This window comes from Oryctolagus cuniculus, chromosome 7, assembly GCF_051225735.1.
Source record: "Oryctolagus cuniculus isolate XC-2025 breed Fujian yellow rabbit chromosome 7, ASM5122573v1, whole genome shotgun sequence".
Classification (NCBI taxonomy): domain Eukaryota; kingdom Metazoa; phylum Chordata; class Mammalia; order Lagomorpha; family Leporidae; genus Oryctolagus; species Oryctolagus cuniculus.
This window is the reverse complement of record NC_142873.1, coordinates 102,525,943-102,552,392: the sequence shown is the minus strand read 5'-3', so window position 1 is coordinate 102,552,392 and position 26,450 is coordinate 102,525,943. Positions and strand designations below refer to the sequence as shown.

Below are 26,450 nucleotides of genomic sequence, written 5' to 3'. Positions count from 1 at the left end.
ACACTGTCATGCCTCTGTCTGATGGCTACACAGATCATGACTTGTTAATAGAAAGTCTCAGTGGTAGGAGGAACACGGGGGTGTGCTTATGTCTCTGATAACAAAAAAATCTCAGGATGAATTCCACTTCTTGTCTTCAGGGTTTTGAATATAGCCGTTCTGGAAACCCCACTAGGAATTGTTTGGAGAAAGCAGTGGCGGCTCTAGATGGGGCCAAGTACAGTAAGTAACTTCCATTTCCAAGTTTGTAAAGTCTAGAATCTGTTTTTACATACACGTTCATGCTGCATGTCTGTGGGTTCTGCATCCTTACATTCAACCAACCTCAGATGGAAAATATTCTGAAAAAACTGTGTCATCCTGAGCATGTACAGACTGTTTTTTCTTGTCATTATTCCCTAGAAAACACAGTATAACAACCATTTACGTATCATTTACATTGTATTAGGCATTATAAGCTCTCTACTTGTAGATTATATGCAAATATAATGCCATTTTAACTCAGAGACTTGAGCATTCAGAAAGTTTAGTAGCCATGGGGGGTTCTGGAACAAATTCTCTATGGATACTGAGGAATGTATGTATAGGCAAAGTCATAGGAACAGTAGAACTGGAGAGAAATGCACATTTACTAGTTCAATATTCTTACTTTACTAAGACATTGAATTCTTTGCCCAGGGTTCCTCAGTTCATATTATATGCATATGTGAAATAATCAGGCAGAAATTAATATGAATGGAGGCAGAATACTGGAATCCACTATTTGGTACTCATGTTCACCCTTCACCTGAAGCTGTCAGTATTAATAGATTAGAATTAACTAAGTGTTATAATATTATTTATGAGAATATAAATTTTCACTTCTCTAGTTCATTCACATGATAATTTCTGCCTGAGACTAGCACCAAAGTACATTTATAGTAGTCAATAACCATTGATAATATGCTCTCAGAGATTAGGAATTAACTCCCTGAACTTTTTTTCATGAAGCAAGTAGATTGCTACTTAAATCATTTATACTTCTAAAATAAATGATATTACAGACTAGTGAATAGAAAGTAAATCTTATGTATTTTTTATTATTTATCAGATAAATCTGGTTCTATTCCTCAAGTTTGAAATTTTTCTTTTTTTAAATATTTGCTTATTTATTTATTTGAAAGGCAGAGTCACAGAGGGAGAGAGAGAGGGAGAGAGCAAGAGAGAGAGAGAGAGAGAGAGAGGGAGAGGTAAAAAGAACTTCCATCTGCTGGTTCACTCACCAAAGGGCCATAGGGCCGGAGCTGGGATGAGCTGAAGCCAGGAGCTGAGAGCTTCTTCCAGGTCTCCAAGTGGGTAGAGGAGCCCATGGGCTTGGGCTATCCTCCTCTGCTTTCCCAGGTGCATTAGAAGGGAGCTGGATCAGAAGTGGAACAGCCAGGACTAAAACTGGTGCCCAGATGGGATGCCGGCGCCACAGGAAGAAGTTTCACCCACTATACCAAAGCGCTCACCCCTGAAATTTCTTTTCCTTCCTTCCTTCCTTCCTTCCTTCCTTCCTTCCTTCCTTCCTTCCTTCCGCTTTATTTATTTATTTGAAAGGCAGAGTTACAGAGAGGCAGAAAGAAGCAGAGGCAGGAGAGAGAGAGAGAGAGAGAGAGAGAGAGAGAGAGGTCTTACATCTGCTGCTTCACTCCTCAGATGGCCTCAATGGTCGGAGTTGTACCGGTCCAAAGCCAGGAGCCAGGAGCTTCTTCCAGGTTTCCTAGGGCCCAAGGACTTGGGCCATCTTCTTCTATTTTCCCAGGCCATAGCAGAGAGAGCTGCATTGGAAGTGGAGCAGCCTGGACTTGAACTGGTGCCCATATGGGATCTGGCACTGCAGGCTTGGCTTTACCCTCTTCACCACAGTGCCACCCCCTCCCCACAAATTTCTTCAATTTGTTATTTTTGAATTGCAATTTAATTGGTAGAAGGCCTTTAACCTCTCATTTTTGTGAAGAATTATTTCCTTGAAGTGCTTCGGAGAAATGTAATCAAGGTGGAACTGATGTAACAAAAGTTTATGGGCCTTCATTATTTTAAAGATATTTTATTCTTGAAACAGGGAGATTTTATGATTCTATAAATCAAGGGATCTCTGGTAACTCAGTGGGGTTGTCTGTTCTAGCATAGAGAGGGACATAAAGCAATGCAATAGGTACTATAGGTATTTCTTCATCTTTAGGTCTGACTTCTGGCTTACTCTAATTTGGTTTTATTTTAGGCTTGGCCTTTGCTTCGGGTTTAGCAGCCACTGTGACTATTACTCATCTTTTAAAAGCAGGAGACCAAATTATTTGTATGGATGATGTGTATGGAGGTAAGTGACTCCTCTCATTTATATTGTGTCAACTACTATTTTAAATATAACAAAATGGACGCTAAATTATACTAACAATGTTGCTGGCATTATTGATTACTGATTATTTGTTGTTATTATTTATTTTTGACTTTTTTCATTTTATTTGAAAGACATAGAGACAGAGAGACAGAGAGATTGAGATTTTCCATTTGCTGGTTCACTTTCCAAATGCCTATAACAGCCAGGACTGTGCCAGGCTGAAGCCAGAAGCTGGGTGGCAGGGATCCAAATACTTGAAGCATCATGTACTGTCTCCCAGGGTGCACATTATCGGGAAACTGAATCAGAAGTGGACAAGCCAAGACTCAAACCAGGCACTCTGATATGGTATGCAGGCGTCCCAAGCGGTCTTAACCACTGAACCAATGCTCACCCCTATTTATTATCTTTTAAAGGTGTGTTGGACACCTCTGTGATGGCTCAGACTTAGCAGATGAGGAGCATCAACACTTAGAGTCCATGCTCTGGAACTGCTTATGGGAAACGCTGCTTAATAAGAATGGTATTAATGCTACTGGAATGAATACACAGGACTTGATCGACTTTCAGATGTATTCTGCCCTAGAGAAGATAGTGTTTAAATAGTGTTCTAAAGCCAACTTAAAATTTTACTGTAAGGAAGATAAATTATAACCTGGATTCTTTTCCTTTGCCCCTTCTTTATTTTTCTTTTGGTTTCAGAGAACCTTTTTAAAATCTTTGAAAGCTGTGAGCCCCTTCCCCAAAAAGTGTTCTTGAAATTACCATGAGTATTCAGCATTTCAACTTTAGGTGTCTCCCTTAGAACCCTCCCATGGATCCAAATTTAAGAATTTGCATACCATGTTAGCTACATAAAGAGGGGAAAGGGAATGGGGGAGAAGACAAGCTTACCTCAACCTTTAAACAAGACTGATTTTTGTGTTCAAAACAATAGCAAAGGGTTTTGTAAATGTATATATAAATTCTAAATGCTTCCAAATAATTAGAAGGTGACTTAACAAAGTATTATCACTTTATCTATCTCCTATCTCAACAAAATACTCTGTATATTCTTTAAAGGAAGGGACTTAATAAGCATTTTGTTCCACAGACATTTGTACAATGTGTTGTATTTTATCTTACATCCTTGTAAAATTGAAATTACAGAGCTCTCCAACCATTAGTCACTTTTATAATGCAATGGAAAATCCTCATGGCAAGCAGAGGAAATTGTTGATTTTTAAAAAAAAAAAATTATTTGAGAGAGAGAGAACAACAGATGGACAGGTAGAGAGAACTCCCATTCCCTCGCTCATTCCCCAGATGCCCACAATGCTAGGGCTGGGCCAGGCTGAAGCCAGGAACTGGGAATCCAATCCAGGCCTTCCACATAGTTGGCAGGGACCTGACTAGTTGAGCCATCATCACATGTTGCTTTCTAGGGAAGCTGGATCAAGAGTCAGAGTCAGGACTTGAACCCAGACACTCCAATATGGGATGTGGGCATCTTAACCCCTAGGCCAAGTGCTTGCCCCAGTTGTTGATGTTTTGATAGTTCTTTATATTCTTTTTCTTTCTTTCTTTTTCTTTTTCTTTTTCTTTTTTGACAGGCAGAGTTAGACAGTGAGAGAGAGAGAGAAAGAGAGAAAAGTCTTCTTTCTGTTTTTTCACCCCCCAAATGGCTGCTACTCCCGGCACACTGCGCTGATCCGAAGCCATGAGCCAGGTGCTTCCTCCTGGTCTCCCATGCGGGTGCAGGGCCAAACACTTGGGCCATCCTCCACTGCCTTCCCCGGCCACAGCAGAGAGCTGGACTGGAAGAGGAGCAGCTGGGACAGAATCCAGCGCCCTAATCGGGACTAGAACCCCAGGGTGCCCACACTGCAGGCGGAGGATTACCCAAGTGAGCCGCGGCGCCGGCCTATATTCTTTTTCAATCTTTCATTGCCGAGGGTCAATCTATGTAAAATCAAAAGTCCAATTTATCTTTGATCACAGTTTCTTTCTTTCTTTCTTTCTTTCTTTCTTTCTTTCTTTCTTTGCTTACTATTAGAAATAGTTGCCTGGCCTTTTAATTTGTATATGTAAAAATCAAATCCTGAAGAGTTTATAAAAAAATTATTCAAAGTTGAAATGATTTATCTTTTTCCACTATAAAAATGTAGTAGTTTGATTTACATTGTTTCATATATTAAAGCTTCAGAACTACACAACAACAATGCTGAGAAAGTACAAAGACTAGTAACCAATTCTTTTCCATTACCAAAGTATCAGCAACAATTGTTATTTTAGATTTGAGTACCAGGAAGTAATTGTTAAAAAAACCTAATGTTTCTGGAGCCGGTGCTTTGGCTCTGGCATCTCAAATGGGCGCGTGTTTGAGTCCTGGCTGCTCCACTTCCAGCCCAGCTTTCTGCTATGGCCTGGGAAAGCAGTAGAAGATGGCCCAAGTGCTTGGGCCCCTGCACACATGTGGGAGACCCAGGGGAGACTACTGGTTCTTGGCTTTGGATCGGCCCAGCTCCAGCCATTTCGGCTATTTGGGAACTGAACCAGCAGATAAAAGACCCCTCTCTCTCTGCCTCTGCCTCTCTGTAACTCTGTCTTTCAAATAAATAAATAAATCTTTAAAAAAAAAAAAATCTGATATTTCAGGGAGTATACTGCTTACTGTTTGAAGAGTAGAAATTGAGTATTTTGAGAAGTATGATTAGAAGCCACTGAAAACATCAACAAGATTAAAATAGGTCTGGCATCTCTCAAATATTGCATGCTAGTTAGGTCCATGAATTGTGGAGTGAATTCTAATAGTTGGTATATTATCTCAGCCAAATTATTAACCAAAGTCTGTTTTTTCATTTACAAAATAGGGATAATTGTACCTGCTTTAGAGAAGTAGTTGTGAGAACTGTGTGAGAAATATACCCAAGTATTTTCTGCTTTATGCCACTTGTGTATATTAAGTGAGCTTTAGTTGGCTCTTAAACCTTTAAAGTCAAGCATCATTATTTTTTATATATTGGCTAGCCAAATTATTTAACCCAACTAGAAATGCTTTCAATTGCATTTTTATTGATGAATTGGAGTTTCTTTTATTTTTAAAGTGCTTATACTTATAAGGAATGGCCATTTCTTAATATAATGTTCTCTTTATTTTATCTGATTCTCTTGCTGCAGGTACAAACAGATACTTCAGGCAGGTGGCAGTTGAATTTGGATTGAAGATTTCTTTTGTTGATTGTTCCAAAACCAAATTGCTAGAGGCAGCAATTACACCAGAAACCAAGGTAACTCAGTGTTTTGGTTTTGTCTGTTTTCCCTGTGATGTGTTTTCATTATTTCTGTTTACTAGAGAATAAAATTTAGATATACATAATGAATTTTGTTAGAAGCCATAAAAAACACCTAACAAGATTCAGATAAGCCTGATCTCTTTAAATATTATAACATGATTAGGAACATGAATTCTGTAGTGAATTCAGATTTTAACTATGTATGATAGATGGTATATATTCTCTTGGACAAAGTATTTAAAGTCTCAATTTCTTCATTTGCAAAATAGGATTAATTGTATCCACCTTACTGAAAAATAGTTGTGAGAACTAAGTGTAATGCCTGTGAAATGCTTAATATAGTAACTGGATCTATGGTAATTGTTAACAACAATTGGATACAGGACCATTCAATTCTTAACTTTCTTACCAAACTCCTATTGGTAACAGAAATCATCGTTGAGATTGGATTATAGAAAAAGAAGTTTGCTGAGCCCCAAACCTTAGGCACAGTGGCTTTTTCAGGGCTCCAGGAATATCTTCACAAATAATGGAAGTAGAGAAAGGATCGCAGCAATTTTAGCCTTCGTCCTGGGAATCTTGTGTGCTGCCGGAAGGTGTTTTGTGCCTGAGTGAATGGCAGATGTGATATTCTTTATTGGGATCTCATTTAAATTCAGCAGGGGTAAGAGAAAGACCAGTGTCTTTTATAAATCAGCCATTTCCAACTTCTTGCTCAGGATTGAAAGGTTAGAATTGTACCCAAGATTAGGTTGCAGGGAGTGCTAAAAATTTTAAATCTTTTCTCATACAAGTTACTTTGCAGATTAATATAGGGATGAGCTTTGGTAGTTAAGGTTTGTTGTCAAAGGAACTTGTTTTTCTTGCTTGGGAGAAAAGATACTTATTAAAACAGCTGGTCTGCATTATGCTTAATGAATAAGCCAGTCCCAAAAAGACAAATATCATGTTGTCTCTGATTTGTGGTAACTAATATACAGAACATATAATAAATGTAATGTGTATCAGTGAAATCGACATTTTCAGATATGATTATTGTTTATAACCCTCTTCGGTACTCCTGAGGAACAGTGGTTTTTCTGCTTACCACTTGTTGACTTCTTTATTTAGTGGAGGGTAAAGCTTGTGATTATAAATTGAAAGTATGTCATTATAAAAATTAAAAAAAAAATAAGAAAAGAAGGAGGAGGGAGGGTGGAAGCCACAGAGGGAGGGCAGGTAGGGTGAGAAGTATCATTAAACTCTTACAACTGTATATATGAAATACATGAAATTTATATTTTATTTTATAAAAATAAAAATTTTTAAAAAACAATAAATGCAAAAGTAAATGAGCACAAAATAAAGTAAAATGAAATAAAATAGCTAGTCTTAGTCTTCCTAAGGAAGGAAAGCAAATTATGTGTATGTTAAACTTTGTAAACAGGCTTTTGTATATTGACTTTTTACCAACTTGAGTTAATAAATCCTGCACTTTGTCTGTCCTGAATTATCAGGCTCATCATTTGAATGAAAACTTTTAAGTCAATGTATAACCTAGTTTGCATTTATTTACTTCTTTTTAATTTTTTACTTCTTCCTCTTTGTGTCATTTTATTTATTTATTTCATTTGAAAGGCTTAGAGACAGACACACACATACACACATACACACACATATATATTAGAAAGACAGATTTGCTGGTTGACTCCTTCAATTCTTGCAACATCTGGGACTGGGTCAGGCAGAAGTCAGGAGCTTGAGAACGTGAATCTGAGTCTCCCATATAGGTGACAGGAACCCAAGTACTGAGCCATTACCTGGTGCCTCCCAGGTTGCACATTAGCTGGAATCTGCAGTTGGGGGCAGGAGAATTTGAACACAGGTGCTCTGATATGGGATGTGTGCATCCCAAGTGGTGTCTTAACTATTATACCAGATGCCTGCCCCATTATTTATATTTCAGAACAAAATTTCCAGATACTAAATTTTATCTTTTGAATACATCTTCCTTTTTATGAAAAAATAATTGTAATAATTAGTTTTAGCACTTTTCTGCTTATGTACATTATCTCACTTGATATCCTTACAGGTCTATAAGTTAAATATTATCAACCCAATTATATAGTTGGAGGATTTGAGAAATATACAAGATAAGTTGCTTAGCTGTGGCATCAGAAATTCATAGGGGGAGCTGGTGCTATGATGTAGCAGGTAAAGCCACTGCCTGCAGCGCCAGTATCCCATATGTGTGCTGGTTCTGGTTGCAGCTGCTCCACTTCCAATCCAGCTCCCTGTTAATGTCCTGGGAAAGCAGCAGTAGATGGGCCCAAGTCCTTGGTCCGCTGCACCCGCGTGGGAGACCTGGAAGAAACTCCTGGCTCTTGGCTTTAGATTGGCCCAGCTCCATTTTTTTTTTTTTTTTTTTAAACAGGCAGAGTAGACAGTGAGAGAGAAAGACAGAGAGAAAGGTCTTCCTTTGCTGTTGGTTCACCCTCCAATGGCCGCCGTGGCTGGCGCGCTGCAGCCGGCGCACTGCGCTGATCCGATGGCAGGAGCCAGGTACTTCTCCTGGTCTCCCATGGGGTGCAGGGCCCAAGTACTTGGGCCATCCTCCACTGCACTCCCTGGCCACAGCAGAGAGCTGGCCTGGAAGAGGGGCAACCGGGACAGAATCCGGCGCCCTGACCGGGGACTAGAACCCGGTGTGCTGGTGCCGCAAGGCGGAGGATTAGCCTGTTGAGCCGTGGCGCTGGCCCCAGCTCCATTTGTTGTAGCCATTTGGGGAGTGATCCAGTGGATGGAGGCTCTCTCTCACTCTCTGTCTCTCTCTCCCTCTAACTTTACCTTTCAAATAAATAAATGTCTTAATAATAAAAAAAGAAATTTGTAAGGAAGGCTAGGATTCAGATTTGAACCTTCTAACTTCATTGTCCATATGTTTCTGTTGTTTTTTTAAAGATTTAATGCAGCCTCTCAGACTGTTACAATATATGAGATGAATGTTTGTGTAATATTATGTTGTGTGTTTTTATAAACTATTGTTCTTTACTGAATTATTTTAGCTTGTTTGGATCGAAACACCCACAAACCCTATCTTGAAGATAATTGACATTGAAGCTTGTGCACAAACTGTCCATAAGCATGGAGACATTATTTTGGTTGTGGATAACACTTTTATGTCCGCATATTTCCAGGTAAATGACAATAAATTATTCTGGTGTGATTTGTAGATCACTCAGATAGCTGCATATAGGAAAGGAAATATTTGCTTACAATTAAAATAATTATTATTTAATTCATGAAAACCAGTCATAATTACTGATTAGACAAACGTTAAATTTGGACCTTTTCTACCATCAGTTAGTATTTGTTCACACCTATATTAATATGTTGCATATGGCACTTTGTGTTTGTAAAGGTTATCTCAATTACAGCTTTTCTTTTGGGATGTATAAATTCTTTGAAGACATAGCCTTATGATATATGATTGTGTGTACTAATGCCTTATACACAGCAAGGACTTGACTGTTTATGGGTTAGTTATAAAATAGTCATATTGCTTTTCATCACACTTCATGTATTTTTAAATATATTAGTTAACTTTTTTTAAACCCAGTTTTTCAAATAAAAGGAAAAGCTATATGCAATGAAATCCCTGGATATGTTAATACATATCATTGCTTCATTTGCTACTTTTTTCTGCTCACTGCACCCCAAAGACTATTACTAGCCCCATGTAACTTTATTTATATTAGGAATTTCTATTACATATGTTTTGTGGTAGTATTTATAGTGCGCCTGTCTTTGTATGGGCTGCTATAACAAATTCCCATACTTACAAACAGAATTTATGTCTCAGTTTTGGATGCTGGGATTTCCAAGATGAGGGCCCTAGCAGCAGATCTGGTTTCTGTAAGGGCCTGCTTTCTGGTTCATTCCTGGTGCTTCTCCCTATGCCCTCACAAGGTAAGAGTCCAGGAAGCTCTCTGGGGCTTCCTTTAAAAGGGCACTCACCCCATTCATGAGGGCTTTGTGTTTATGACCTCATCATTTCTCAAAGGGGCTACCCCCCAACCCCCAATACTCTGACACATTGGTAATTAGGCTTCAAACTATGAATTGGGGTGAGGGGAGGGGTACCCAAACATTCAATCCATAGTGGCTCTCTTTAAACTATCTCTTGTCTTCACTACCCTGTGACATTTATCTCTTGAATACAATCCTCCCATCTATATGTCCTTTGTTCTTTCTCTTTTCCAGGTTCTTCCTCTTTTCTGTTTTGCTCTTTTTGGTAGATAATCATGGACTCTGCCTATAATTGACTTGTTTTCTGCCTTTTCCCCATGTCTTCTTCCTTTCCTTATTACAGTTACCTTCTTCTTGCTCTTTCCTTCTGCTTGTATCTTTTCACACCTAGAACTCTTCCTGTAGTTCAACTTGATTCTGCAGAGTTCATGGAACTCCAGCCCATTTTCTCCAGCTTGTCAATGAGGCAGATGGCCCCGGCTGCTGTCTCCCTGTGACTGGCTGAGGCCCCTGTTGCTCACTTTTCTCCATTTTATTTGAAGGCACAATTAATATTTTGTTTTTCTTTCCTGAAATACTTTCTGTCAACATTGCATTCTGCTAGCTTCATGGGCCATCTTTCTTTGGTTCATGATGTATCTTTGGCTTTTGTGTATCAGGTAAGGCAATCTAGTTCCGGCTGGAGAATCTCCTGACAAAGTCTACTTGTCCCAAGTCATTTTCACCTTTGGACTTTATATTCCCACTCTTGAATTCATATGCTACTTACATTAGGCTCTGTATATAGCTTCAAATCACCTTGGCTGAGTCACAGTGAGTCCTGTATATTCCAAGAGAGAGTGCATGATTTTTTTTTTAGCCTGGCCCTGCCCAAGTTACTCATCAAGCCAAGCCCTCTTTCTCATGCTACTGTCGCTAGAATAGGTCTAGTTTTTCTACCTTTCCAAAGCCCACATCTCATTTCTCATGTCAAGGGTTGCATTTGCTTCATTTCAATTTGGATTCGGTTCTAGTTGAATGAATTAGCATTACATTGTCCCTGGGTAGCCACCTGTATTGATTTCACAAAGTCAATCTCCTTCTGAAAAGATAGATCCTCATTGTCTTAGTTTCATTAAAACTGGATATATCCTTTCCCCCTCCCGTTGTCTTCTGCATCTTCTCTAAGTCTCACAAAAGGGAAATAAATGAACATCGCACCATGACGTTCAGAGCCTGTGGAGTCAAGCAGTCTGGGTGGGCGTGAGTCCTATACCAGTTTTTCATCTGCATGATCCATCTTTTTTAAAGTCCCTTTTCCATCCTTACAGGAAAACCATAAAAGTACTGGTTTTTTGAGTTAAAGAATTTTTTACAGTGCTTTACTGGATTATATAAGATATTCAGCATGATTCTTGGCACAGAATGAGAGCAACAGCTGTTAGTGGTTTTTATTTTTCCTTCACTTTTGACCATAGAATTTACAGAGCATCATCCGCTTTGGCCCATTGCTCTACAGAAGAGCAGACGCATGTGTTGAGATTGCTTTGAGCAATACCTTACATCCTATTTTTGAAATAGTCTGTATGAAATGGTCCTGTAGCCACCCACACTACTTTCCAAAGACATCTAATGAGGTCACGATATACTTTCCTAAACAAACTTTTATGTTAAAAAATGTACATGGAAAAATGTTGAAAATCCATTGTTTAGTAGATGAATTGATTTTAACTGTAAGTCTTACTGTAAACAAACATTTTGACTATAGCATTAACTTGTAGGAAAATTAGGTGGGAAAAAACAAATTTTTTATGAGTAATTTTTACACTTGTCAAAAGTAGTGTAATAAAATTAGAGTAATTAGGAGTCAAGATCATGATAAACCAAGTATAAATAATTACAGCATACATCATTAGGTTTTAATGATTAAAAATGTAAGCAGATTAGCTCATACTTACTTGACATAAACACTGGTGGATGTTTATGTTAACTATTTTATGTGTATAGTAAGTCATAAAATGCTGTGTCTCTGCCATAGGTAATGAACTTAGGGGCCAGTAAGCAACCACCATAAACAGCTCCAGGAGCCTTGTTGACTGGGTCTGTCTGCTATTTCTACAAAACTTGTGCCTTCAATTGAGTATTGGTCCACTGCTTCATATTTGTATTTTTATTTGGTGGGAGGGAAACAAGACAGCATAATATCAAAGATCTGGAAAACATTAAGATATATGTATATTTCTGCAAAGTTAGTATTGGTTAGAATGGGAATGGAATTACAATTGCACTAGTCATGGTAATGAAGCATATTTTCAAATGGTTTCACATTCAAAGCAAACTTCCGTTTCTTTCAGCGGCCTTTGGCTCTGGGAGCTGATATTTGTATGTATTCCGCAACAAAATACATGAATGGTAAGCTATGCATAGTCCACATTTGAAATGTTTTTTTCCATAGATAGGTGGGAATAGCCTAGGGTTTGATATTTTATGCCTTTTACTTCTATTACAGTTTTTTTTTCTGTGATTTATGGAGAATAACATTTTAATTTGATTAAATATATGATTTCATTTGTAAAGACAGAACTATGCTCATGATTTATGAGGAGAAGATTAAAATTTACTGTAAAAGGTTGTACTTTATCCTTCTGACAGCTTAAAAAGAAATATTTAGCTTTTATATGATTTTTATTTTTGGAGTGATGTAGTTTTTGCCCCTGCCAAATTGAATACAGTTTACTTAAACTTGTTTCATAAGATTTTGCTCCTGAGAGGTTTTCTCAGATGATAGTCACATTTTGGATATTACAAAATGAGAATAAACATAAATTGTTTGCAACATAAATGTTTCGTCTTAGGCCACAGTGACGTTGTGATGGGCTTAGTGTCTGTTAATTCGGAAAGTCTCCATAACAGGCTTCGCTTCTTGCAAAATTGTAAGTATTCTAACATTTACATTGCTTACATTTAGAGGGAAAAGATTGTGATTTTTTAGAAGAAAGTGGAGAAAATTGGGCTATCGAAGTATTAGTTATAGCATGCGACAACTAACTGAGCACCAAAGAGGAAACCTGTTGAAGTGAAATGGACACTATGAGAAACAGTGACTTGATCAGCTCTTGTCCTGACTGTTGATGTACAATGTAATACTTTATCCATTTTAGTATTTTTTTTTGTTCTAGTACTATTGGTTGAACTCTGTAATTAACACACAATTATTCTTAAGTGTTTAAATTTTAACTGAAAAGTGATCCCTGTTAAATGTAAGAGTGGGAATAAAAGAGGGAGGAGATGTACAATTTGGGACATGCTCAATTGGACTTGCCCCAAATGGTGGAGTTAGAATCATGCCAGGGGATTCCAATACAATCCCATCAAGGTGGCATGTACCAATGCCATCTCACTAGCCCAAGTGATCAATTTCAGTTCACAATTGATCACACTGATAGGTCTAAGAGTCAAAGGGATCACTCAAACAAGACTAGTGTCTGCTAATACTAGCTGATAGAATCAAAAAGGGAGAGAATGATCCATCATGGGAAGCAGGATACACAGCAGACCCATAGAATGGCAGATGTCCTAAATAGCACTCTGGCCTCAGAATCAGCCCTTAAGGCATTCGGATCTGGCTGAAGAGCCCATGAGAGTAGTTTAGGCATGGAAAGCCAAGACACTCTGGAAAAATAAAAACAGGAACCTAAATGAAAGATCTCTGCGAATGAGATCCCAGTGGAAAGAACGGGGCCATCAAAGAAGGAGGTACCTTTCTCTGAAGGGAGGAGAGAACTTCCACTTTGACTATGACCCTGTTGGAATAAGATCGAAGTTGGCGAACTGAAGAGGCTTCCATAGCCTTGGCAACTCATGACTAGAGCCTAGGGAGATTACTGATGCCATAACCAAGAGTGTCAAATTGTTAAGTCAACAACAAGAGTCACTGTGTACTTGCTTCTCATGTGGGATCTGTCCTTAATGTGTTGTCCAATGTGAAGTAATGCTATAACTAGTACTGAAACAGTATTTTACACTTTGTGTTTCTGTGTGGGTGCAAACTGATGAAGTCTTTACTTAATATCTACTAAATTGATCTTTTGTATATAAAGATAATTGAAAATGAATCTTGATGTGAATGGAATGGGAGAGGGAGCGGGAGATGGGAGGGGTGCGAGTGGGCGGGAAATTATGGGGGGGAAGCCATTGTAATACATAAACTGTACTTTGGAAATTTATATTTACTAAATTAAAAAAAAGACCAAAAAAAAGTATTAGTTATAGCATAATAAGGCTTTATGATATGATACAAGGAGTGTCTTTTTATTTTCATTTCTATGTTAATTTTTTTAAAAAAAGATTATTTATTTATTTGAAAGGCAGAGTTACAGAGAGAGAGAGAGACAGAGAGAGACACACACAGAGAGAGAGGTCTTCCATCTGCTGGTTCACTCCCAAAATGGACGCAAGGGCCAGAGCTAGATGGTCTGAATCCAGGCCAGGAGCTTCTTCTGGATCTTCCACATGATTGGAGGGACCCAAGCACTTGAGCCATTCTTTGATGCTCTTCAAGGCACATTAGCAGGGAACTAGATCAGAAGAGGAGTACTTGGGACTTGAACTGGTGTCCATTTGGGATGCTGGCAACAGCGTGACCTACTATACCACAGTGCTGGTCCTTCCATGTCTATTTTACTTATAATATGTTAGAGTACAGTGAATTTTTAGTTTAGGACGATGAATTTTTTTGAATAGCTTTTAAAAAACATTAGAATTTTGGCTTTCATATATTATATATTTTATATTTGGAAAGGTGGTTAATTTTAAATACAGTTAAGCTATAAAGTTACATTTTTCAACAGATGCTTAAACACCATTTCCTGTTTATATTATTTAGTTTATCTTAAGTATGGCTCAAGATTTAACCATTACAATTTGACAGATGAGAAACAAGCATAATTGGGAGTAAAAGTACTTCTCTGGGAAGTAGATAAAACAGAAACGAAAGGAGGCGGGAAGCCAAAACTTAATGCTTGATGAATGTTCTTTCATTGAATCAAAGTAAGAATGAGGGGTGGGGTTGTGGCTCCCATATTGGAGGGCTGGTTTGCATCCTGGCTTCCAATCCAGTTTCCTGCTAATGCATCTGGGAGGTAGCACATGATAGCTCAACTGCTTGGGCCCCTGCCACTGATGTGGGAGCTGAATGGAGTTCTGGGCTTCTAGCTTTGGCCTACCTCAGCCCTAGCTATTACAGGGGTTTTGAGAGGCTGCCCCACAATGTCTACCCCATTTTCATATTTGGAAGTTCATATTGTGTGTTTTTTTTTTTTTAAAGATTTATTTATATATTTGAAAGTCAGAGTTACACAGAGAGAGAAGAAGAGGCAGAGAATGAGAGAGGTCTTCCATCCTTTGGTTCACTCCCCAGATGTCTGCAATGGCTGAAGCTGAGAGCCAGGAGCTTCTTCCAGGTTTCCCACGCGGGTACAGGGACCCAAGGAATTGGGCCGTCTTCCACTGCTTTCCCAGCCATAACAGAGAACTGGATTGGAAGTAGAGCAACTGGGACTTGAACCGATGCCCATATGGGATGCCAGCATTGCAGGTGGTGGCTTTCTCCGTTACACCACAGTGCCGGCCCCTTAGTGTGTTTTTACTTAGTTTTTAGGATATCTGTTTCCCTTCTCATTCTTTTTTTTTTTTTTTTTCTTTTAAAGATTTATTTATTTGAAAGTAGAGAGAGAGAGAGAGAGAGAGCACGTGCCAGGGCTGGATCAAGCCAAAGGAGTTTTCCAGGTCTCCCACGTAGGTTCATGGACCTCAGGAATTGGGCCATCTTCTGCTGCTTTCTTAGGCACATTAACAGAGAGCTGGATTGGAAGTAGATTGACCTTGACATGAGCTGACATCTACATGGGATGTCACAGGCAGGGCTTTACCTGCTATGCCACAACACTGGCCTCTCCCCTCTCATTCTAAAGTGCATTTCTCTAAGCATATTTTGTGCTTCATTTTTATGCTTGTGACTTGGTAAATTCATTTTCTCCCTAAAACTCAAGCATTGAGCTTTGTAGCTAGCTTCTCAGAGTCACTATAATGAAAAGAGGGGGGCAGAGAATTTTCTGGGTCCCACTCCACCTTCAGAGTAACCCAAGATGTATTCATTTTGCAGCTATTGGAGCAGTTCCATCTCCTATTGACTGTTACCTCTGCAACCGGGGTCTGAAGACTCTGCAAATCCGAATGGAGAAACATTTCAAAACTGGAATGGCAGTAGCTCAGTTCCTGGAATCAAATCCTCTGGTGAAGAAAGTTATTTATCCTGGTATGATATTCTTATTTCTAAGCACATTTGCATATTGTAGCATTTGAAGGGGTGTCCTGGGCATCCTGTGTATGTAACATTTATTTGTATGGTAGGCACTTTGATGTGTTTTTGTTTGTTGGTTTATCATGGATCTGGTGAGAAGAAGAGAGACATGATCTCAGGTCTTGCATTAGGTTGCCAGTAGTCTAACGGAGGCTTGGATGTTAGGAATTGTGTTATGTGGTAGATGTTCCTCTGATGGTCTTTAGCTGCAAGGCTTGGGTATATATTTTTCCAAGATGACAACATTGTACTTTTCAGTTGATGTGCTTATAATCTTGTCAGTCTGCTGTTCAACACTAGCTGTAACTTTGATCCAGATTTGTGCCCAGTTGAGACTTACTACTTGTTTACCAAAATTCCCAGTCTTGATACTTGGTTACCAAAATTCCCTTGGAGCTGTCTTTTTGAATTTCTTCACCTCTCCCAGTATTTTTTTTTTTAAGATTTATTTATTTGAAAGTCAGAGTTACACAGAGAGAGGAGAGGCAGAAAAAGAGAGAGAGAGGTCTTCCATCCGATGGTTCACTCCCCAACTGGCCACAATGGCCGGAGCTGTGCTGATCCAAAGCCAGGAGCCAGGAGCTTCCTCCGGGTCTCCCACACAGGTGCAGGGGCCCAAGGACTTGGGCCATCTTCTACTGCTTTCCTAGGCCATAGCAGAGAGCTGGATTGGAGGTGGAGCAGCCAGATCTCAAACTGGTGCCCATATGGGATGCTGGAGCTTCAGGCCAGGGTGTTAACCCACTGCACCATAGCGCTGGCCCCCACCTCTCCCAGTATTTAGGCATATTCATGTGTACTTAACAGAATTATATGTCACTCTTTGAATTTATTTTACCATTGTTTTAAACTTAGTAGTCTTAAATAAATCATTGTTTATAGATTTTAAAAAAGATATGTATTTGTTTATTTGAGAAGTAGAATGACACACACAGAGAGACAGAGAGGCAAAGAGAGCTCCCATCTTCTAGTTTACTCCACAGATGACCACAATGGGGGAGACAGAGACAGAGAGACATCCTTTGGTTTACTCCTCAGTTGCTGGCAGTAGCCCATGCTGGGCCATGCCGAATCCAGGAGCCTAGAACCATAGTCTGAGTCTCCCACATGGATGACAGGGACCCAAGTATCTGGACCATCATCTGCTGACTCCCAGGGTGTGTATTAGCCAAGAGCTAGATTAGAAGTAGAGTAGCTGGGAGTCAATTCAGGCACTCTGATACAGGGTTTGGGCATCCCAAGTGGCATTTTGACAATGCACCAGATGCCTGCCCCTTAGATCCTTTTGAGGTCTCTAACCATATACTCTTGGTTACACAGGAGAATTAAAAATTCTCACTGTTCTCAAGGAACTTAGGTAGATAAGGGCAGTGATAGGTATGAGGGTACTTCAAAAAATTCATAAAAATGCATATTATGGAAAAACTGCTTGGATTTCAAAATTTTTGGTATCAAAGTAAACTTTCAGTCTATTTTATGAACCTTTTGAAGTACCCTCCTATAAAATTAAATACCCCATGTATAGTCCAGGTAAAGAGTTGTATATTATTTTGAATGGAGGGAGGGAGAAGAATTTGAGCTATGCCCTGAAGAATGAGTAATATTTGTTAAAATATCATGAATAGAGCATTTCAAATTCATTCAACTGTTTTTTTTTAAGATTTATTTACTTGAAAGGCAGAGTTACAGAGAGAGTCAGAAAGCAAGAGATCTTCCATCCTATGGTTCACTCCCCAAATGGCTGCAATGGCCATGGCTGGGGCAGGCCACAGCCAGGAGCCAGGAGCTTCATTTGGGTCTCCCATGTGGATGCAGGGGCCCAAGTACTAGGCCAACCTTCTCCTGCTTTCCTGGGCACATTAGCAGGGATCTGGATCAGAAGTGGAGTGACTGGGATTTGAGCCATGCTCATATGAGATGCCAGCATCACCGGCAGCAGCTCAGCTCACTATGGCATAACACTGGCCCTTCAACAAACATTTTCAATTGCCACCCATGACCAGATTTTGTACTAGGTACTGGTATCCAATTATTAGAAGAAATGGATTTGCTCTTATGGAGTTAGTTTGCTGGATAAGACAGATATTGAGGAAGAAATTACCAAAGGAGGTAATGGAACAAGTGCAGATCAAAAGAACAGCATGTAGGCAGGCTCTGTGGCTCACTAGGCTAATCCTCTGCCTGCGGCGCCAGCCCACGGGGTTCTAGTCCCAGTTGGAGCACTGGATTCTGTCCCGGTTGCTCCTCTTCCAGTCCAGCTCTCTGCTGTGGCCCGGGAAGGCAGTGGAGGATGGCCCAAGTCCTTGGGCCTTGCACCCGCATGGGAGACCAGGAGGAAGCACCTGGCTCCTGGCTTCAGATCAGCACAGCACCAGCCGTGGTGGCCATTTTGGGGGTGAACCAATGGAAGGAAGAAGGAAGACATTTCTCTCTCTCACTGTCTAACTCTGCCTGTCAAAAAAAAAAAAAAAAAAAAAAAAAAAAAAAGGAACAGCATATACAAAGGTCCTGAGACAGAAGGGTGTGCAGTGCCCTGATTTAAAGAAAGCTGGTGTGGCTGACTCTCTATGGAGAGTGTAGAAGAGAGAAACCAGTATGAAGCTGGGAGAGCAGACAGGGGTCAGAATAATAGTCAGATGTGAACATGGCAGAAAGCTCATTGGCAGTTGCTTAAGTGGAGAGTGAAATCCACTCCCCCCCCCCCCAAACTACACATTTGACTGTAAAATAAGACTTCTGTTATACTTTCTGATTCCAGGGCTGCCCTCTCACCCGCAGCATGAGTTGGCAAAGCGTCAGTGCACAGGTTGCCCAGGGATGATCACCTTTTATATTAAGGGCACTCTTCAGCACGCTGAGTCTTTCCTCAAGAACCTAAAGGTAAAACTTTGAAATGGGTTTTTAAACTGTAGATGCAAGACCTCCTTACAGCATTTCATTATCTGTCATTTCACGTTTTTGGACCTCTGTGTCATACCTGCAAGCCTCATCATCCTGAAATGTATTGAGATGAAAATAACAAACTTCAATGGCAGAGGAGCAGGCGTCTGGAGATGGATGTTTGCTTAACTGTTCACAACCTACAATCAGTTTGAGAGGGATAGAATGTTATACATTGGCTTAAAAATGTATTTAAAAGTGAACACTTTTTCACATGAAATCTTATGGGAAACATCAAAGCTGTGTGAAGTTAAGTTAGGGCACTGCAAAAGGCTTTGCAACTCTACGAAGGCTTCCAGACCCTGTGCTTCCCAAGCTGGGGTGGAGTGAAGAGGAGGCCTTTGTCTAATTCTCACAGAGCCAGGAGGCTTTGCGAGCCCTGGGCAAGAGGCCTGTCTAATTCCACACACTGTGTTTACCTTGAGCTCATGCAATAGGCTTTGAAGTTCCAATGGCACAAGTCTAATGAATGGGTCATAGCCAGCTTAGGCAAAGCCCTCCCAGTGTCTCAAGTTTGTCCACCTCTAAAATCAGAAAGATAATAATGTACATATAATTTAATATACTAATGAGTATAAGTTTGAAAACATTTGTAATATTCCACAACACTCTAATACTGTCTTTGTTCTGTATTGCTATAACAAAATACCAGAGATTGGGTGACTTATATAAAGAGGTTCATTTAACTCATAATTCTGGTAGCCGGAGAGTCCACGCAGCATACTGGCTTCCTGCTGAAGACTTCTGGCTGTGTCACAGTGTGATGGAGAAATAGAAAGGGAACCAGCCCTGGGAAGAAGAAACACATGTGTGAGCAAGAAAGCAAAAGACCAGGAAGGATCAGGCTCACTTTTTTTTTCTTTTTTTAAAAAGATTTATTTATCTATTTGAGAGGCAGAGGCAGAGAGCAAAAGAGAAAGTCTTCCATCTGTTGTTTCATTTTCCAAATGGCCACAATGGCTGGAGCAGGGCTGATCCAAAGCCAGGAGCCAGGAGCTTCTTCCGGGTCTCCCATGCAGGTGCAGGGGCCCAAGGACTTGGGCCATCTTCTACTGCTTTTCCAGGACATAACAGAGAACTGGATCGGAAGTGGAGCAGCTGGGACTCGAACCAGCACCCATATGGGATGCCGGCACTGCAGGTGGCAGCTTTGCTCACTATGCCACAGCGCTGACAGGCTCACTCTTATAGTAAATCCAACTCAAGGGAACGAATCCTAAGAGACCTGACTCATTCCCAGATCCAGCATTAATCCCTTCAAGAAGAGATGCACTTTGATCAGTTTTTAATATTTTAAGCATTTCCACACAATATGTATAATTGGGGAAATTATTGTTACAGACTATATTCTCATTTTTTTCTCTGAGTTTTTTGGCTAATAGTTTATTCATAGTTGCGACCATTCCCAATCTACCACCCACTGTGTGAGAACCATTTTATTAAAAACAGTTACTTCTAGATTTTAGTATTTTTATTTTCCTGAAAGATCTAATCTCATGTTTTCTTTATTATAGCTATTTACTCTGGCTGAGAGCTTAGGAGGATATGAAAGTCTCGCTGAGCTTCCGTAAGTATATTTCTGGGTTTTTTAGTATTTTAAATCGGATGTGTGATGGAACCAGGGATAATTCCAGATATTTAACAATAAGACTAGTGTGGCAATAACTAATCAAGAGTGGACTCCACTTTAGGATGGAGACTGATTATAACCCAGTGCTGGGCTACTGAACGGTGAGCTGTATCTTCCCAGATATTACTTCCTTCCCTGTTTTGCCTGAAATAGGTTCCAGCTGTAATTGTATCCTAGGATCTCTGACCTCTGACCCAGAGCCTCAGTCTCAGTTGGTGACTTTGCATTGGAAATGCTGTTTTTCAAGACTTCTTTTTGGGAGATAGAGAATGTGTCTCCGATGAAGTTTTTTCCTCTTTTCCCTTAGTTATCAGTCAAGAGCCCTACCAGATATTTTCAATCCAACTTACATTCTTTGTTGAATAAACCTTTAAGGGTTCCATGTTGTCTGTGAGAGAAATCCTAATTTGGTATTCCAAGCCCTTTACTATCTAGGCCAATCAGTTCATTTGTTTTTATCAAAATATTAGAGGCAATTGGAAGAGGAAGCAGCCTAAGGTCATACAGTCCTAACGTCTTATTTTACAAAAACAAAACAATGATCTAGACTGTTTAGCTGATTAACCAAATGTCAGACAGGAGCATGCTAGCAGCTTTACTCTTAAGGCTCTGCTAGAAAAGCAATGAGGGAAGAATAAAGGCCCTTGAACCTGGAGTCGAGACTTCCTTCAAGCAGTGACTTAACTAATAAGCTTCAATTTTTCTTGTACAAGAAAAGAGAATAATAATTAAAGTAGTGAAGATAATATATTGATAAGCTGTCCCACCAACCCTTCCTGAGCTGTATCTTGCCTTTACTGTTTGTTGCTATGGCCATTACAGGGACAGTCAACATGATTACCTAATAATTTTCAGCTATACCAAATGCACATGGTGTGTGGGTGGGTGTTTTAATTTTCATAAATATTTATGAAATGGCTGTTTCCTGGAAGCCTTGTGTTGAGGAATGTCAGGGATTACCAAAATTTACATATCTTTCCTACGTTTGCAGAGTAGTTTACAATTATGTAGAGGGTCAGACAATTTCACACAGTTAAAAAAATTGTGATGCCTAAATAATTTGAAATAATTCAGATAACACAGACAGCTTTTTGGTAGTCTTTTGAGAGAATGCCTGCTAGCAAATCTGGATGCACAAGAGGGCACACTCAGCATATGAAATTGGTTAATTTAATTTTTCATCATAATGAAATGTGTATGATTTTAAGACTCTTCTTCAAAACAGACCTCTCCTGTTTATTAAGAGATTCGGTTTTCAGTTGCTTGGCCCTCATACACTCCAGCTCAGGCTGAATGAAGCTCTGATGCCAGTGGATGAGTGAATTTAGGTCAGGGCTTGTCTGCTCTGTCACGTTCATTCTGTATCTGCTTCAACTATTGCAGCGTTGCAACAAGGGAGAACGGAAGTGGAGCCAGTGTGCACTGAGTGAGTCTCTCAGCACAGCAGCACATGTAACATGTAGAACAGACACTCGGGCTCCTAAGGCTGAATTTTCTCATCTGTAAAACGCAGATAACACTGTGCCTCCACGTTATGAGAACAAACCAAAACAAATCCCTAAGCTAATGCCTTGGTTCATATTAGGTATTCACTAACAAATTCTTTCAGATAGGGAGAGGGAAAGAGAGGGAGAGGGAAAGAGAGGGAGAGGGAGAAAGAGAGCACACTAGCTTCCATCTACTGGTTCACTCTCCAAATGGCCATAGTGGCCAGGATTGGGCCAGGTAAAGCTGGGAGCTGGGAATATAAGCTGTCTCCCACCCACCCACTGTTGCCTCCCACTATCCACATTGGCAGGAAGCTGGAGTCAGGAGCTAGAGCCAGGAACCAAACCCAGGCACTTTGATAATGGACTGCAGGCTCTTAATCACTAGGCTAGGTTGCCTGTTCCCTAAATTGTTATTTTTTATTAGGCACCTACTACATTCCAGGTATTGTATTAGTCAGTAATTTATATGTGTTCCTTTAATTAATATGTGACAAACTTTTTAAGAAAGAGTTATATCCAATTTTTATGAATTTTTAAAAAATTGACTCCATGCAATTCACCTTGTGTAGTACCTGCCTCATGGTAAGCACGTAACTAACGCTGTAATTATTTTATTTATTTATAAAGATTTTGTTTATTTATTTGAGAGAGAGAATTACAGGTAGAGAGAAGGAGAGACAGAGAGAAAGGTCTTCTATCCACTGGTTCACTCTTCAAATGGCCACAATGGCTGGAGCTGTGCCGATCTGAAGCCAGGGGCCTGAGGCTTCTTCCAGGTCCCCCATGCGGGTGCAGGGGCCCAAGGACTTGGGCCATCTTCTTCTGCTTTCCCAGGCCACAGCAGAGAGCTGGATTGGAAGAGGAGCATCCAGGGCTCGAACTAGCACCCATATAGGATGTTGGCACCACAGTAGAGGCTTAGCCCACTACACCACAATGCTGGCCCTGCTGTCATTATTTTAGATGAGAAAGAGGATGCTAAGGATAGATAACTTTTATAAGCCCACGCAGCCTTATGTGGAAGAGCTAAAACTTGTACCAAAGCCTATTGGTCTCTGAGGCCTAAGTTCTTACTTCCACATGTGTACAAGGAATTAAGAGCTTGCCAAGGCAGAACATTTTAAGCAGGATGTTTGTCTGTAAAAATTTGATTCAAGGGGCCAGCATTGTGGGTTAAGCTGCCACCCGCAATATGGATGCTGGTTTGAGTCTTGGCTGCTCCACTTCCCATCCAGCTCTCTGCTAATGCACCGGAAAGGCAGAGGAAGATGGCCCAAGTTGTTGGGAGACCTGGATGGAGTTCCAGGCTCCTGGCTTTGGCTTGGCCTAGCCCCAGCTGTTGCAGCTAATTGGGGAGGGAAACAGCAGATGGAATCTCTCTCTCTGTCTAGCTCTGCCTTTCAAGGAAATAAATAAATCTAAAAAAAAAAAAAAGATATCCATTTACTCAGAGTACAATTGATGTTTTGTTCCATGGTTCTAAAGTGAGATGGGAGAAAGCAGCTTGAGCATTTATTTTTGTGTGTAGTGTACAGGAAGAGTGTTGTGGCATTATAAGTACTTGGGTTGAGAAAGAGTATCTGCCTCTCCTCCATGATGCCTCAGCCTACCGTGATTCTCCATCCTCTGAATTCTGGTAGTCCCCTTGTCCGTACTTCTATGGTATTTGCTAAAGACTATTCTGTATTGTGAATTGTCATAATGTTTAGCTCCTGATTTGGAACTAGGGTAAATAAAATACATCATTCTTATTTATTTATTTATTTATTTTTGTTTATTTGAAAGGTAGAGATACAGAGAGAGAGAAGGAGAGAGAGCGAGAGATCTTCCATCTGCTAGTTCCCCCCCTAAACGGCCACAATGGCAGGACTGGGCCACGCTGCAGGCAGGAGCCAGGAGTTTCTTCCAGGTCTCCAACATGGGTGCAGGGGCCAAAGCACTTGGGCCATCCTCCGCTGCTTTTCCAGTTGTAAGCAGGGAGCTGCAACAGAAGTGGAGCAGCTGGGAATCGAACTGGGATGCCAGCGCTGCAGGTGGAGGCTTAACTTTCTGCACCACAGTGCCTGGCCCTCACTCTTAATTCTTATTGTAGTGCCGGACATGTGATAGGTGCTTTACTTTCATATATGTTGATAATGGTGGTGAATGGCCTGTCTGCTCTGGGAGCTCTTCCAGAAATCCTGGCGCACAGTAGTCACTACTAGTGGTCCTGAGTGTCCTTCCTTGATCTGCCTCAGAAGGGTCCAGTTCTGGATAGATCTGTTGATTCATAAGGTATTAATTCTGGGAGATTCTTGATCTAGGAGACCTCTTGCTGCTGGTTGGTCACAGGCTCTATTACTTCTGGCCAAAGCTTCATTCAGGCAGATGTTCAAATCTCCATGCCAGAAGCTGTTTCTTTCCCTCCCACGTGGGAATGTTTGACAGGTACCTTCAGTGTCTGGACTAAGTGTACTTGCTGATGGTATAAATAAGACTAGCAAAAATCATAAGTGGAAGAAGTAAGTTTCATAATTCATCTTTTTATGTTTTTGCCTAAGAAAAATTAAAAGGTTATGAAAAATTTGATATTTGGAACAGAAAAAACATATGAAGGTAATTGCAGTTTATGAGGCAGAAGTGTGCCTGCACTGTTACAGTATAGTGATCAAGATTTGGCTCCCATCTGATTCCAGGGCAATCATGACCCATGCGTCAGTGCCTAAGAACGACCGAGAAGTCCTTGGGATCAGTGACACACTCATTCGCCTGTCTGTGGGCTTGGAGGATGAAAAAGACCTCCTGGAAGATATAGACCAGGCTTTGAAGGCAGCAGTAAGTTTTGTTATTTACCTGTGTGTGCGTAAAGTGTATGTTGAATCTTGGGGGTGGGGGCTTCACTGTGAACTCTGAAGGCTTTCTATCTCTGCAATAGATGAGGTGAAGAAATGTGCAGGGACCTCAGTCCCAGCGTAGATTTAAAGGGTTCAGGAAAGTTTTCTTCAGGGAGTGAAGCTTCTGCCTACAAATTATTAACATATTTTTCTTGTGCACTCTTCATATAGCACCCTTCAAGTGGAAGTTGCACTAGCATTCCAGAACATCTATGAGAAGCTGCTCCCTGCAAAGGTCACGTCTTCTGAATCATTGAATGGACCATTAATGAGCCTTTGCAGAATCTTCAAGTGACAATTTCAGGCACCTCATTGCCTTTCACAGCTGTAATCTCCTAGGGATCTTCTCTGTTAAAAACAGCTTGCTGTCTGATCGTAATTGACAGGTCACTTCTGTTCATATCTTCTTGTTAATTTTGCTATACATTTGCCTCTGAAGGAGGTGAGATTCGTGCTGCTTTTCGGTATTGTACTTGTTTTTTTTTCCATAGCCTATGATTTATTTTGATCATGTTTACAATGTAATGGTGATTCATTTTGATGTTTTGTGGAGAATTTAAATTATTAAATGAATGTTCTTAAATCAAGTGTGATTTTTGCATATTGTTGAAAAAAGCTTTCAAAGTGATGGTTTACACTTAATTACTAGAACCAAAAGATAAATACTTGAAAAGTCTACTGTGAAATTCTACTGATTTAAGGCTGTACTTATTTTTTTTAAAATAAATCTAAAAGTCAAATACATCCCATTGTGATTTTCCTATGTTATATAATATTATCTATATCCCTGGATCTTTTTAATTCCCAACTGTTTCTCTTAGAGGTCTCAGTCCTTTTTGTAAATTGTTGTAAACTCAAATGAATAACTATCATTCTTAAATCTTAGTGTTTGAAGATATGAATTCTATATATGGCAAGTTAAAAACTACTTTTATAGAAGGAAAAATTAATTTTTATATTTTTATGTGAAATAGTAACTTTATTGAGCTACAAGAAAATTGGTTTAAAAATATTGTTTTTAAAAAATATTTACTTATTTATCCGAAGGCAGAGCAACAGAGAGAAAGGGAACAACAGAAGGAGGTATTTTCCATCTGTCAGTGCATTCCACAAATGGCTGTGGCAGCTATGACTGGACCTGGCTGAACCTGGCAGTCCAGAACTCCATCCTGGTCTCCCTGCAGGTGTCAGGGGCCTGAGTGCTTGGGCCATCTTCCACTGCTCTCCCAGGTGCATCAGCAGGAAGCTTGATTGGAAGTGGAGCAGCTAGGACTTGAGCTGGAACGCTAGCATTGCAGGCAGGCCTCGTGGTTAAGCCATCAATTAAGACTTCAGATCCTACATTGGAGTCGCTTGGTTTTGATATACTCCTGGTTCCCAGTTTCAGTTTCCTGCCAAAGTGGACCTGGGAAGCAGTGGTGATAGTTCAAATAGCTGAGTTCCTACTACTTCTTGGCTGTTCTGGACATCTGGGAGTGAACCAGCAATGAGAGCTCTCTGTCTCATTCTGTCTCTCAGATAAATAAAATTTG

At 40.1% G+C, this 26,450-nt stretch overlaps 1 protein-coding gene across 1 annotated transcript in view; it reads left to right on the top strand.

The window, feature by feature from the left end:
- The window catches only part of CTH (cystathionine gamma-lyase), a 28,584-nt gene extending 2,922 nt beyond the window's left edge, over nucleotides 1–25,662 (top strand). The window contains exons 2-12 of the mRNA XM_008265065.5: nucleotides 141–222; nucleotides 2,246–2,341; nucleotides 5,522–5,631; nucleotides 8,682–8,813; nucleotides 11,979–12,036; nucleotides 12,480–12,557; nucleotides 15,788–15,940; nucleotides 18,744–18,865; nucleotides 20,440–20,492; nucleotides 24,721–24,859; nucleotides 25,090–25,662. Of these exons, the coding sequence (XP_008263287.3) occupies nucleotides 141–222; nucleotides 2,246–2,341; nucleotides 5,522–5,631; nucleotides 8,682–8,813; nucleotides 11,979–12,036; nucleotides 12,480–12,557; nucleotides 15,788–15,940; nucleotides 18,744–18,865; nucleotides 20,440–20,492; nucleotides 24,721–24,859; nucleotides 25,090–25,134 (1,068 nt within the window). The 3' untranslated portion in view covers nucleotides 25,135–25,662. The remainder of the gene's footprint in view (nucleotides 1–140; nucleotides 223–2,245; nucleotides 2,342–5,521; nucleotides 5,632–8,681; nucleotides 8,814–11,978; nucleotides 12,037–12,479; nucleotides 12,558–15,787; nucleotides 15,941–18,743; nucleotides 18,866–20,439; nucleotides 20,493–24,720; nucleotides 24,860–25,089) is intronic.
- Nucleotides 25,663–26,450: the final 788 nt, after the last annotated feature.